Source organism: Benincasa hispida, chromosome 11, assembly GCF_009727055.1.
Source record: "Benincasa hispida cultivar B227 chromosome 11, ASM972705v1, whole genome shotgun sequence".
In the NCBI taxonomy this organism is placed as follows: Eukaryota; Viridiplantae; Streptophyta; class Magnoliopsida; order Cucurbitales; family Cucurbitaceae; genus Benincasa; species Benincasa hispida.
Genome location: NC_052359.1, coordinates 62,474,366 through 62,489,169, shown reverse-complemented (window position 1 = coordinate 62,489,169; position 14,804 = coordinate 62,474,366). Strand labels below are relative to the sequence as shown.

The following is a 14,804-nucleotide window of genomic DNA, read 5'->3' as shown; positions in this document are numbered from 1 at the left end:
AAATTGGTATGTGATACCACTGCTTATGGAAGTAATCCCTTTCTGACAAGACAAGAAATGCATAATGCTGCCTCCAATCATTGTTACCTCATACTTCAACAATCTTGGCAATCTGACTGAATACTCAGGTACTGAAGCAGTCACTGTAGCTAATGGTAATACTCTAGAAATTTCTCATGTTGGAACTGAACAAAAGACAATAACGTGTTTATTAATGCTTAAAGATGGACTATATCAGTTAGAGAGTGCAGAAGTTAGCTCGAAGTCAGTAGGAAACGGGGTTACATGGCATAGAAGGCTTGGCCATCCATAAAAAAACACTAGAGTTTATCATCAAATGTTGTAATCTCCCTATGTTATCTAATGAAGAGCTCAAATTTTGTGATTCTTGTAGTTATGGAAAATCGCATTATTTAGCCTTCCCTAACTCTAACGCAAGAGCATCTACAACCTTTGAACTTATACATACTGATTTTTGGGGTCCAACTCCTCTCTTGTCTATAGATGGGTACAAATATTATGCTATCTTTGTTGATGATCACAGTAGGTACAACATGGATCTATCCTTTGAGGTTAAAAAGGATTATGGAAGTAATCCCTTATGGAAGTAATCCCTTTCTGACAAGACAAGAAAACATGATTGATGCAAATTGGTATGCTGATAGCCACTGCTTATGGAAGTAATCCCTTTCTGACAAGACAAGAAATGGTATGCTACCTCCAATCATGTTACCTCATACTTCAACAATCTTGGCAATCTGACTGTATAGTACTACAGTACGTACTGAAGCAGTCACGTGTAGCTAATGGTAATACTCTAGAAATTTCTCATGTTGGAACTGAACAAAAGACAATAACGTGTTTATTAATGCTTAAAGATGGACTATATCAGTTAGAGAGTGCAGAAGTTAGCTCGAAGTCAGTAGAAACGGGGTTACATGGCATAGAAGGCTTGGCCATCCTTCATAAAAAACACTAGAGTTTATCATCAAATGTTGTAATCTCCCTATGTTATCTAATGAAGAGCTCAAATTTTGTGATTCTTGTAGTTATGGAAAATCGCATTATTTAGCCTTCCCTAACTCTAACGCAAGAGCATCTACAACCTTTGAACTTATACATACTGATTTTTGGGGCCAACTCCTCTCTTGTCTATAGATGGGTAAATATTATGCTATCTTTGTTGATGATCACAGTAGGTACACATGGATCTATCCTTTGAGGTTAAAAAGGATTATGGAAGTAATCCCTTATGGAAGTAATCCCTTTCTGACAAGACAAGAAACATGATTGATGCAAATTGGTATGCTGATAGCCACTGCTTATGGAAGTAATCCCTTTCTGACAAGACAAGAAATGGTATGCTGCCTCCAATCATGTTACCTCATACTTCAACAATCTTGGCAATCTGACTGAATACTCAGGTACTGAAGCAGTCACTGTAGCTAATGGTAATACTCTAGAAATTTCTCATGTTGGAACTGAACAAAAGACAATAACGTGTTTATTAATGCTTAAAGATGGACTATATCAGTTAGAGAGTGCAGAAGTTAGCTCGAAGTCAGTAGGAAACGGGTTACATGGCATAGAAGGCTTGGCCATCCTTCATAAAAAAACACTAGAGTTATCATCAAATGTTGTAATCTCCCTATGTTATCTAATGAAGAGCTCAAATTTTGTGATTCTTGTAGTTATGGAAAATCGACATTATTTAGCTTCCCTAACTCTAATGCAAGAGCATCACAAACCTTTGAACTTATACATACTGATTTTTGGGGTCCAAACTCCTCTCTTGTCTATAGATGGGTACAAATATTATGCTATCTTTGTTGATGATCACAGTAGGTACACATGGATCTATCCTTTGAGGTTAAAAAGTGACACACTGGCAGTTTTCAACACTTTCTCACCATGATACAAACTCGATTCAATACACTGATCAAGTCCCTACAGTCGGATAATGGTGGAGAATTTATCAAGATACACAAAGTCTATCATCAGCTTGGCATTGCATCTAGGTACACCTGTCCATATACGTCAGCACAAAATGGAAGGGTTGAGAGAAAGTACAGACACATAGTAGAGACAGGGCTAACCCTACTAGCCTAAGCACATCTTCCCTTACATCATTGGTGGGATGCTTTCTTATACTCAACTCTGCTGACTAATGGTCTTCCCACCCCTGTCCTAAATGGACAATCTCTAATGGAAGTGATGTTAAAAAAGAAGCTCAGGTTTGAGGAGCTTCAAATATTTGGGTGTGCATGTTTCCCCTGCTTGAAACCGTACAATTCACATAAATTGAGCTATCGCACAGAGAAATGCATCTATCTCGGTCCGGCTGTGAATAAAAAGGCTATAAATGCCTCAATCCAGTGGTAGGCTATTCATCTCTTGACATGTTGTGTTTGATGAAACTGACTTTCTTTGTCAGGTGTCTCCTTCAGCTTACAGACCAGCTAAACAAACAGTTGCCATCCACCCGATTTCCTGGCTGCCCCTCAGTCAAGACACACCGCATAGTGACTCTATGCCCTCTGCATTCATAACCTCACCCTCACCAATTGCCAAAACAACCCATACCCAATCACCAGCTAATACCTCTATAGACAGCCCAACCTTCCTACCTTCTTTTTCTATCGTCTACCCAACGATCGCTTACCCTCATCGTCTAGTGTCCAGCCCACTGATCGTCTACCCACCAGTTGCTTACCCAGCGATCGCTCACCCAACGATCGTTCACCTATCGATAATTTACCCAACAATCGTTTACCCAACGATCGTTTACCCTCATTGTGTAATGTCCAGCCCACCGATCGTTTATCCACCGATAGTTTACCCAGTGATCGTTTACTTAGTGATCGTTTACTCACCACCCACTTACCCACCGATCGTTTACCACCTGACTCACCATCGCCTACCGTCCAACCCACCGATCGTTCACCTTCGTCGTCCACTGCCCAGTCTTCACCCGATACTGCCCCACACCCTATACCCGTGTCTACTCATCCCATGATTACCCAAGGAAAGGCAGGCATCTTCAAACCCAAAATACTGTCCTTCCAAACCCAAAAAGACTGGTCCCTAACCGAACCTACCCGAGTCTGTGATGCGCTCAAAACCACGCAGTGGAACAAAGTAATGAGTGATGAATTTCAAGCACTGATGAAAAATTAGACCTGGACTTTGGTTCCTCTGTCACCGTCAATGAATGTTGTTGGCAATAAATGGGTATTTAGAATCAAACGAAGTTCTAATGGCTCCATTCTACGCTACAAGGCACGCCTCGTAGCAAAAGGCTTCCATCAAAACTCGGGCATTGATTTCTTTGAGACATTTAGTCCAGTGGTAAAGGCATCCACCATTCGAATCATCATTAGCCTTGCGGTATCCAAAGGGTGGTAACTGAGACAGTTAGATTTCAATAACGCCTTCCTTAATGGGGTCTTTGATGAAGAAGTTTACATGTGCCAACCGCAAGGATTTTTTGATCCTCAACTACCAAATCATGTCTGTCGCTTACACAAGGCCATATATGGCCTCAAACAAGTGCCAAAGGCCTAGAACAACACACTGAAAACAGAACTATGTAGCTGGGGCTTTCAGAATGCTAAGTCTGATACATCTCTCTTCATATATCGGAGCACTTCTGTCTTAATACTCTTACTGGTATATGTTGATGATGTAATTATCACCGGCACCGATCCGCGGGTAATCAACAAGCTTATAACAGCCTTGGACTCCAAGTTTGCTCTAAAGGATCTTGACCAACTCCATTACTTCCTTGGAGTCCAACTACACACCGTCCTCAATGGAGTTCTACTGAATCAGGAAAAGCATGTCGAGGACCTACTTCACCACCTTGACCTTAGAGATCTAAAACCGGCACCCTCTCCGAGTGTTCTAAACAAAGAACTCTCCATCTTCAATGGCACTCCTCTTAACAATCCCTTTATCTATCGGAGCAAGATTGGTGCCCTATACTACTTAACCATCACGAGACCTGACATTACATATGCGGTTAATCATCTAAGTCAGTATTTAAAGCAACCTACGGATGTTCATTGACAAGCGATGAAGAGAGTACTAAGATATGTAAGTAGCACTCGACACTTTGGCCTCTATATTCAACATGGGTTCGACCTTTCTGTTTCGGCCTTCTTCGATGCGATTGGGCAGCCAACATAGACGATCGAAAATTAGTTGCTGCTTATTGCATCTTCCTTGGAGGTAATCTTGTCTCCTGGTCCTCCAAGAAACAATCCGTTGTCGCCCGGTCCAGCACAGAGTCTGAATATAGAGTGTTCGCTCATGCCTCTACATAAATCATCTGGGTGAAACAACTACTGTCTGAGATTGGTGTCAAACATAAGTCGGCTCCAGTCCTGTGGTGTGACAACCTCAACGCCGGTGCTCTAGCCGTCAATCCGGTGTTTCATGCGCGGACCAAGAACATTGAAATCGACATTCACTTTGTTCGTGATCAAGTCCTCAGTGGTCAGCTTGATGTTCGTTATGTACCATCCTTCGACCAAATCGCTGACTGCCTCACCAAGACCTTAACACACTCATAGTTCTTCCACCTTTGATCCAAACTCGGTGTAGTAGAACTACTCTCTCGTTTTAGGGGGGATGTTAAGGATGTTAAGGATGCCAACACATAAAATACAGTCTTGCCTCTCTACCAAAAGAATAGGGCTTACCAAAGGAATAGGTTGGTTACAACAAAATATCTAACCATTTGTTTTGTTGAGTTATTTTTGCATTCCCAAATTAGGGATTTCATATTGTATAAATACATCACCTATATAAATTTCAATACACAGAAATTATAAAGGAAAAGTTGGCTTGCCACTGTCGTGTACTGTCTGAGTTATCATCTGCCTAATTGAAACTATCGTTTACCTTTTATGATACTATCGTCTACCTCCTGACGCTATCGTCTATCGTCTACCTCCTAACGCTATCATCTACACAATATCATCTATCGTCTACCTCCTGACGCTATCGTCTATACGATATCGCCTATCTCTTGAAGTTGTCGTCTACCTCCCTCAGACGTCATCATCTACCTCCACCAAATGCTATCATCTATCTTTGACACTATCGTTTACCTTATCTAAGTGCTATCGTCCGCCGCGTGAGTCAAGCCATATCCTTCAGNGCTATCATCTATCTTTGACACTATCGTTTACCTTATCTAAGTGCTATCGTCCGCCGCGTGAGTCAAGCCATATCCTTCAGCCTCACATTCTAACTTGGTATCAGAGCCCATAAAACCCAAACGGGTGATGTCGATCCAATAAGAAGAAATTGTGATCCGATCAAGATTGGTAAACCAAAAAGAGGCACCATATTGAGGGGGCATGTTGAGAATCTTACATTGGAAAAACCAAGGGGACTCACACTCTTTATAAGATAGATGGATTACTCCTCTCATTGCCAATTGGTTTTGAGATGGAGCCCCATACTTTCTAATAACAATTACGTGTTGAATTGAGCTCCCATATCCTTTCACACACAACATTCTCTAATTGAGTGTCCTTTTGGTTTCTAGTTTGTCAATTCGTTGAAATTTCAATGGTTGTAGAATCCTCTTTGACATCATCGATTTTGGAAAGCCCATCAACTGAACATTTTTGGCCAAGTCTCTCATTTGATCTCACCAAAATTAAAACACTATTCTGCATAGCCACCTCAAATTTAAAATTAGTATTAAATTAATATAGTTGTCCAACTCATCGATACACAATCAACAAGTTAACTTCCACATCATATTTCGTCAGTCAACTAATGGTCCAAAGAAGCATTTACCAAACTTCGAAACTAATGTCTCCTTTGGTAGTCATTTATATCTTTCCTAAGTACAATGGTTAAATTCTTAGCGAAATTCCAATAACAAAGACAAATTTTTTAAAACTATTTTTTTTAGTTCTCAAAATTTGACTTTATTTTTTAAAACCATTGAGTGAAAAGTAAAAAAAGAAAGAAAAAGAAAAAGAAAAAGAAAAAAATTGTACTCCATTGAAGGTGGAAATAGTGTCTATAGGCTTAATTTTCAAAAATAAAAACAAAAAACAAAATAATTATCAAACGAGATTTAAAATGTTCATTTTAAAACCTAATCAAATGGACATTAAACTCAAAACCCAAAGATTGTTTCAAGTTTCAACTACTTGTATAAATTTATCTTTCTTTCTGGGATCACTTTTACGTACTTATTACCAATCATGTTCAATTACTTATACATATTAAGCTTCATTATTCTTATTTTTATGTTTTAATTCATTTGTCTTTATTATTATTTTAATTTAAAATCTAGAAGGGGAGATGTGATATATATTAAAAAAGATTGACAGGTCATACTTTTCCATCGAATAAAAATAGTAATAATTCTGATAGATATTTTACATATATAAATTTACCGAAAGATTATGATCTAAGAATTAGAATTATTAAATAAAATTGTTAAATTTGGGATCGTGTATATATATATATATATATATTCTCTTTTTGTCAACCTCAAAATCATATTTTTCTGTTGAAAAAAATTGAGTAAAGCCTCCCTAACAAAATTTCTTGATATGGCAATAGTACATACATTTTTTTAATTAAAATATAATTATCTTAGATGCAAAATAACATGTCCAACACTATTTACATTTACAAGTTGATTTGTTCTTGATGAAAACGATTATTTCCACCAAAATTCAAGCTTTGTATACAACTAAAATTTATTTGGATGATTTTATAAAAAAAAATTGAGTAAACAAGTTAAAACTCTCATCTTTCAATTTCTTCAGAAAATATCAACAAGCGGCAAATCGATTCATGACATATCTTTTTAGACTATAATACATGAAGTTAAAAAATTCAAGTGATTCCAACATCGTCTGGGTGGTGTAGTTGGTTATCACGCTAGTCTCACACACTAGAGGTCCCCGGTTCGAACCCGGGCTCAGACAGTTTTATTTTCTAATCGTTATTATTTTCCGCGCGGGCGGTTTTCTTGTTTTATGCCTACTAATTTCTTAACCTGGTGGGTTTCATTTCATGTGAAATCGTGAATGTAAAGGAAAAACTGCGATTTCTTCCCCTCTTTTTATTACGGTCCAAATTATAATTGTCTTCTCAATTGTCTCAACAAGTTTCAGAGGCCACAAGTCTCCTACATTTTCTTTCTTCTCCTTTGAGCCCTTGCTTTCCTTTTAGGGTTTACGCTCTCAATTGCAACTCAGTATCAGATCGTCTCCCCAATTCCCTAGCTTGAGATAGCCAGCCATGGATTGGGGCAACGTTACTGCTGAGGATCTGATCGATGCGCTTCGAGAGGTCGATTGGTCATCGCCTCCTCGCCCTATCTCCGAGTTCTTCTCCAGGTTCACGATACCTCGATCTTCCTCCAAGTGGAACAGCCGCCTCAAGTGCAATCTCTATTAGTATGATCACTCTCTCCTTCAATTTATCCGAGTTAACTGCATCTTTTTATATATATGTATAATTTTTGGCATCAACTTTTCCCGAGAGTCATGATTGTTTGAGTGAGCCTGATTTAGACTACGAGATGCTTCTGATTGTAACGTCTTACGTTTCGGTTTAGTTCGGTTTTCTCGAATCAAGTCCACATGGAGCTTTATGCTCTGAAAGCGAAATGGACTATGATTAAACGATGTGCAACTTGTAGAGGGAAAATCAAGTTATATGTCTGACGTGTTTAGGTTCGGTTGTTTGAGTTAGTGAATTTACTTATTAGACAAACAAGCTGAAATCTACATCAGCGTTGCTTTTTTAATTTCTCTTTCAGTTTTTCAGTTTTCCTAGGAAACGATGTCGTGATGTGTCCCAAATAGTTGATTGTGGCTTATTTTAATTTACTTGTTCGATGAACATGCTGAATTCTATATGATTCTGTGCCTTGTACACCCTACTAATTTGGAATCTTAATTTCTTGAATTCGCAGTTACCGAACCAACTATTTCATTATGATCGTTTTCATTCTTGGTGAGTAAACTGTCTTATATCCATTTGTATCTGTACATTTTTTTTCATGGTTTTAAAATACACAGTTTTTTCTCAAGTGCCGATTGTTAATTACAGCCCTGGGTTTTCTACGACGGCCACTTGCTATTGTTGCCGCCTTTCTCACAGCACTCAGCATCGCTTTTCTGAATGACAGGTGAGCTGATAGCCTGATATACACACTGTAGTTGGCAATTATTAATATCATCAGCCTTTCTTGTGATGGGAATGTTGTTTATTCTTTGGCCTCAGGTTTTCTTACTCCCGGAATTTCCTATTTTTATTCTTTTGTGTCGTTTTCATCCAAATAACTGGTAAAACTGATTTTGGTTTTGTAAGACTCCAGTTAGAAAAATATTAGAATTATTAGTATGGTTATTAGGAGGGGCATAGTAAATGAGTAGTAAGTTTGTTAGGGCTTTTAGTGGAGAGATTGAGGTTGAGAGGTGTGAAGAATTGTATGGGATTTCCTTTGAAAAATTTGGGAGAGACTAGCCTTCTCGAAAGAAGGATATCCTGTTACTTTTCTTATGATATTACAACATATTTTCATATTTGAGCGTACTCGAGTTTTCTGTGTGTTCTTGAGTGTTTACAGTGTTTACTTGTTATTAGGAGGGATCCTAATAGGTTTCTTGCAACTAGCATAAAGTTTAAATAAATTAGCTAATAAAAACATTTACCCAATAATATTAACCATACATTTTGTTAATTGCTTAGTTTGGTAATCATTTGGTTTCATTGTTTTAAAAAGCTATTGAGGCTTATACCTTGAGGCTCGCCTTGAGGCAAGGCTCTAAGTTCTACCCTCGGGACTTACGCCTTCCTTGAACAATAAGAGGCATACACCTCTCATATAAGAGGTTTTTGCCTTTTTTAAAATGCATAGAGGCTTATAATCTCTATGCCTCGTCTAATGATTAGAAAAATAATAATGATTTGCCTAGTTCTTCAAACATATTAAGGTTTGAGTTATTGTGACAATTTGAACTAGGTTTACTTTTGCTGTTGTGACTTTAAAAATATTCAGGGCAAAAATTTATAGTATAAATCAATCTTATTAATGAAAATAGTAGTGGTAATGATGATAAATATATCCTTTTACAATTTAAGTGAAAATTGTGGGAGTGAATTTTCTTTTTATACTTTTATGTGACTGTTATGTTTAGCCGTACTTGGTTATACCAATTTAGGATTTGTAAAATGTTTTTAATTCACTATTTCAGATTTACGCCTCGAGAGGCTTACGCGCCGCCTCTTCGAGAGGAAAAGTTTCGAGGCTGCCTTTAGCCTCATTGGTTGGTTTTTGAAAATTAGCCCTATTTACACTCAATTTCTTGTAATTGTATTCATCTTTTCTCAAGTAAAAGAGTTGAATTCTTAGTCAAAAACAAAAACTACTTTCAGTTTTCAAAACTTGACTTGGTTTTTTAAAACATTGGTAAAAAGTAGATAACAAATTAAAAAATTTAAAGGTGGAAGGAGTGCTTATAGGCTTATTTTCAAAATCTAAAAACAAAAAGTCAAACGGTTACTAAAGGGGCCTCAATTATTTTATTTCCACAATATGTCTAAACATTGATGTTCCTTGTGAAATATCAAAAAAGTAATTGATTGTTAAATGCATCAACGAATTTGAGCTTTAAAAAATCAAGAATAGTGGATGTGGCTTATTAATAACCTCAACTTATTAATGTACATTTTAGAGGTTGTGATGACACTGTTAGAGCACTAGGATTTGTAGGTACGAAATTTATGCTAATGTATTATTATGATCTTTGCATGTAACACCCCGAGTTTAGGAGGGGTACATGAATGAACCGATATAACATCTGAATGAGAGGGATCCTTAGGACATGGAAGTATGGATAAGAAAGATTTAAAAGAATCGAAAGTTACTACCTATACCAACAAGGTGCACCTTCCTTTTCGGTGACTCAATCATAGGAACTCCAAAGTTATGCGTGCTTAGCTTGGAGCAATCCTATGTTGGGTAACCTTCTAGGAATTTTCTTAGGACTCATGTGAGTGAGGACAAAGCAGGCTGAAATGACCATTGTAGGTTTGTGGGGACAACTTTCACGTTTAGAAGCATTCAAGATAAGCAAGGATGACATAACCAGGCCGTAGGGATGCAGGGAAATGTCAAGGCGATCAAGTGCCAAATCCGGATTTCGAATCCGGGTCCTAATCCTAGGCCTAGGGCGTTACATTGTATATGTTGATCAAGAAGTCACGTGTTGAAATGTAGATAATGTAGTGACATGCATGGATCCTTTGTTTTAATTTCTTGTGAAATTTTCGTGATTACTATGTTTTGTTTAATAATTTTCTCTACCATAGTTTTGCAGGCACGTTCAGTGAGAAAGTAACCAGAACTGTTCGACAATTCTCTCCACATATGGCTGCAAAGATGAGACCTCCTCTTACGTATGCATCCTTGTCAATTTACATGAATTCAATTAGTCATCACTTTTGACTTCATATTTGTTAATAATCTTTCAGGCCTGTTATCCGTGGACGCCCATCAGCTAAAAGAACAATTTACATATGCGGACGTCCTCGATGGGTTTTTGTCTTGGTGTTCTCTTCCGGTAAAGATACCTTTTATCTATTATTACTGTACTCATATGAATATAGAGGAGCCACTTCATCTATGTTTAAGTACACATATTGTCTTGGAGTGCATCTTTCAATCAGAATCTTTATATTCTTTTGAATTTGAACTTTAACGTAATATGTCTTTTATGCTTTACATTTTCTGAATTTTTTTTCCCCATCTGATGTAGTGAGTTTCATACTCTGGTTCATTTCTTGCGGTCTGTTGACTGTACTTTGGTCACTTGCCTTTGGACTTCTCGGTATGTTAGCTTCATTTAAAGATTCTGTTTGTTTTTCTAAGTCTTGCATTTTATGGTTGATTTTCTCACACCCAACCAACCCAAAATTCTCAGCCACTTTGCTTCATGCAAGCTTCAGAACACCTAACTTGAAAGCACGTCTAAACACATTCCGTGAGGAATTCCGTGCTGTTTGGCGCAATTACAGTGAACTGTAGTTACCTGGACTGTGTAGAATGTGAGTATATTCTCTGCCTTCATTTTTATACTTGCCATTTTGGTGTACTACCCTTTTTCTTTTGTTGCTTCTCTTGCATCTCCAAGGGCGTATATTATTAATTTCTAGGGGTTGGGAGTTTGAACATTGGGAAATCTACTGTGCATTTGCTTTGTGATATGAAAATAAAAAATTAATAACTAAGGATTCATTGGAAATGGAAAAAATTTGTATTCTATGTTCCAAGTGTTTCTAAATAGGTTTTTGTGGTGGACATAGAAATTGAATCTCAATTTATAAAGTTGTTCAAAGTGTGTTCGGTAATAAATTTATAAAGTATAAAAATAATTGTAGTGGTCAATCTGAATATAACTCATCTAGTTAAAGCATATATCCTCGACCAAAAATCCAGAGGTCAAATTCCTACCCTACATGTTAAACTAAAAAATAATAATGGTTGTTATGGGCTGACTATTTTGCTGAATCATACTAACGTTATGAAACATAAATATAAAAAATAACTATATCTGGTGTAATCTATAATATTTGATGTAACACACATTTTAATTGTAACTAATATGAAATGAGTATATTCATAGAACATAATTAAGAAAAATCATTTTTAGTATAGTTTTGCATTTTGAAATTTCTAACGTGAGGAATTTCTACTGTTTGTATTATAGAATCCGAAAGGGGTTTTTAGAAACAAATACTAAATATGCATCCAGAACTTACGGTCCAAGAACTGTCAATTTGTAGGATGAAATATTCATTGTTGTGTGGATATGACATTGTTTTATCAATGGAAGTTTCATGGCCACTTAAGGTTTTCTCTGTGTTGTTGAATTTATGGCTTTGTTTTGGGTACTAATTATGTTAGGACTAGAATACGTTATAACCTTCGTTATCTTCTCCCTTATATGAGGTCACATCTAATTGTTAGAAAACTAATGTTGCTTATTAAAAAAAAATGTCACGGGTAACCGTATTTGCTAATAATTGATGGGGGTCAAAGATAGATGCGGGAGTCTGAAATTTTGAAGCACTTAAAAGGAAGCTTGAGTTTGTATGTGTGTTACCCCGATCAGTTATTATAGTATATACTTAATTGATCAAATCTATCCCACTCAAACTTCATACTGAAGTTTTGATATAAATGTTGCGTACAACTTTTTCCATCTCTTTTAGTTGGGGGATTGATAATTTATGAAGCTCAAGTAAGGCTTCTTCTAAAGAACAATCTATAAATTCCCAACTACCCACCCATATTTTTCACAGCTACTTGAATTGTATGTAGACGAATGACTGGTAAAATTCACCTATCGATCTTCACTCTTGTTTCTGCAGTGGGCAAAATATTGTGTGATTAAAACTGTATGTGTATGGCTAGGCCATTTGTCGGAGATGTCACTTGTCCTGCCAACAGTGTATTCTCCCATAATTTTTTGCATAAAGTAATAACATGATGTATGCAGTATGCCAACTTGAACATAGTTCATCAGTCAAGTATCATAATAATAGATCGATAATGTATTCTGCTGTTTCTTCAAAGATTTGTTTTGGATTATATTGCTTTTGCTACTACTAAGATAGGTATTATCAATATTTCTTTACAGGCGGCCCCTGTTAATTATGGTGTTCATACTGTAAATCTGTGCTTCACCTGACTGCTATGCTACTGTCTCTAAGAACGATTTGCTGGGATGGGAAGTCTCAAGTGACGACTGCCAAGATATGCCAGATTTTGCAACTTATGTAAATTGTGGCTGATGTTTCTGGGATGTAATTGTTTCATTTGTCATCTGTATTGTGAAGACTGGGGATTATATACAGTAGAAGATTTTCAGTGAAGCAGAGTGAATATTCTTAGAATACACAACATGACCCATTTAGTTATGAATTTTATTACTTCCTTATATCTTCACAAAAAAAGTAAAAGAACAGTCCATTTCGTGAGCGGATTGTGGTTGAATGACATGTGTGCCTTTTACGTGCCTTCTTTCTCTATTTGTCAAGAGCTAGCCCTGTTTCGACCTGAAGTAACTGTTCTATAGATTGTACAATCGTGTCTTTGAATTCTAAAATTTGTTACGAGTTCTGTTCTTGTGATTCAAGCTCAAGGGCCTTTAGCTTCTAAAACTCAAAACTATCAATGAAATTATATTTCATTGGATAATTCTTCCTTTGATCTCCCAGCTGTTAAGGTAACAAGTACAGCTATATCCCGCAACTTGATATTTTGGTTACGTGGCTCGAGACATGGTATTTGTATTCTCTTTTGCAGAAAGACCCTTGCAATAGTGAACTATGACAAAGGCTGGCTTGACAGAGACCAGGTAACTAATAAGATCTGTAGTTTCGTTTTTTAAATAAAAATTAACGTTTCAAAAAGTAGATTTTAAAAAAGCAACAAATTCATTTTCTGAGATTGAACAACGTAATTTTCTTATGGCTGCTTCTATCTTATAGAACCAATAAAAGAAAAGTTAAATTTCTGACTTTAAAGTTAAAAGTACAAATATTATGTCAGATTTGATTTTTTCTCAATAGACACTTATATATGTTGGGACATAAATTTCACTATGTTTACTACTGCATAGTCTGCAGGGTCACACTGATTCTCTCTTAAAATTAGTCATTTCCTACCACTGGTTGACCATTAGGGGAAAAAATGAAATCTTCTCAGGGCTGAGAAAATTCCAAAGCTTCAACTATAGTTTTTTTTTTCTTTTCTTTTTTTTCTTAAACGACCGGGGTTGAAACCATGACACTTGTTCTCCACTGTATGGAAGAAGATTATTCCATTACCTTTATATCGGAAGGTAGCGAGTGAATATTTCAAGTAAAAGTTCACCTTTAACCACGAGGGCTGTCACGCTCGCATTAAAAATGGTCTTAGTTACCTTAAAATGAAGAATGCAATAATTAGTTTCAGTAGCTGTTTATTAAACTGTTCGATGTTCAGATTTAAGAATTTTATATCAGAAGTTAATGGTTTGTATATAAAAATATGATTAAAAGAGTTGTTTTTTGGTTTCCTTTTGCGTTACGACATTGCCTGTCTGTCGTTCTTCAATTGTGCTTCATAAACAAAAACAGAGCATCAAGGTCCACCTTGATGCTGGGAAGTCGCCACGAGGGCCAGCCACGTGCATTCATTGCTAGCTCAAAATCTTTGTTTGGTGAGCTGGCTCGTTCTTGCATTCTAGTGTGGTCAGGAAAGTTTTATGCTTTCTTGACTTTATCCTCAACTTGAGCTCCAATTTTTTTTTTTCTTCAACAACTATGCTCATGGAGCTGAAAATGAAATAAACTTCAATGGAGGGAACATATTTATTTATTAAAAAAATTCTCTCTTTCCTCCCTCCATTTCCCCCCTTCAACTTTGGAGGGAAAGAAAGTACTAGAAGTGTAGCAAACTTTTAAAAAACTTTCTTGTCTAAATGGACAAACTTTTGTCTGTTTCCCACTCTTCAAATGCGTTTCCTTTTCATCCTTAGTAACTTATTTTGTGGTTTACGAGTCTAAATTAAGGAACTTCAGATGTACAGTTGATTTAATTTTCCAAGCTTGAAGTGCGTGCTTCACGAAATAAATAATTGAGTTAATTATAAGTGACCTAAGCATAAGATATGTTTAATTATTTCTCAATAAAAAGGTAAGAGTTTATAATAGTCAAAATAAAGAGCATAGTGGAGAACGAAAGATTAAAGGATGATATTTAGTAA

At 36.5% G+C, this 14,804-nt stretch overlaps 1 protein-coding gene and 1 non-coding gene across 2 annotated transcripts; both read left to right on the top strand.

Moving 5' to 3' along the window:
* The first annotated feature begins 6,891 nt into the window (after positions 1–6,891).
* Positions 6,892–6,965, top strand: TRNAV-CAC. Its single transcript has one exon. It is a non-coding gene; the product is annotated as a tRNA-Val (tRNA).
* A 93-nt stretch (positions 6,966–7,058) lies between these two features.
* Positions 7,059–13,119, top strand: LOC120092115 (PRA1 family protein A1-like). Its single transcript, XM_039050324.1, has 8 exons — positions 7,059–7,439; positions 7,961–8,001; positions 8,098–8,176; positions 10,363–10,449; positions 10,525–10,613; positions 10,809–10,880; positions 10,974–11,097; positions 12,693–13,119. Exons 1-7 carry the CDS (start codon positions 7,282–7,284, stop codon positions 11,075–11,077), a joined length of 630 nt encoding a protein of 209 aa, XP_038906252.1. The 5' UTR covers positions 7,059–7,281; the 3' UTR covers positions 11,078–11,097; positions 12,693–13,119.
* Positions 13,120–14,804: the final 1,685 nt, after the last annotated feature.

Bases quoted from the DNA above. Each gene is read 5' to 3' on its own strand.
- LOC120092115 (XM_039050324.1), top strand. From the start codon at position 7,282: ATGGATTGGGGCAACGTTACTGCTGAGGATCTGATCGATGCGCTTCGA. The intron at 7,440-7,960 runs GTATGATCACTC...TTGAATTCGCAG, and splicing joins CTCAAGTGCAATCTCTATTA to TTACCGAACCAACTATTTCA. The intron at 8,177-10,362 runs GTGAGCTGATAG...TCTCTACCATAG, and splicing joins ATCGCTTTTCTGAATGACAG to TTTTGCAGGCACGTTCAGTG.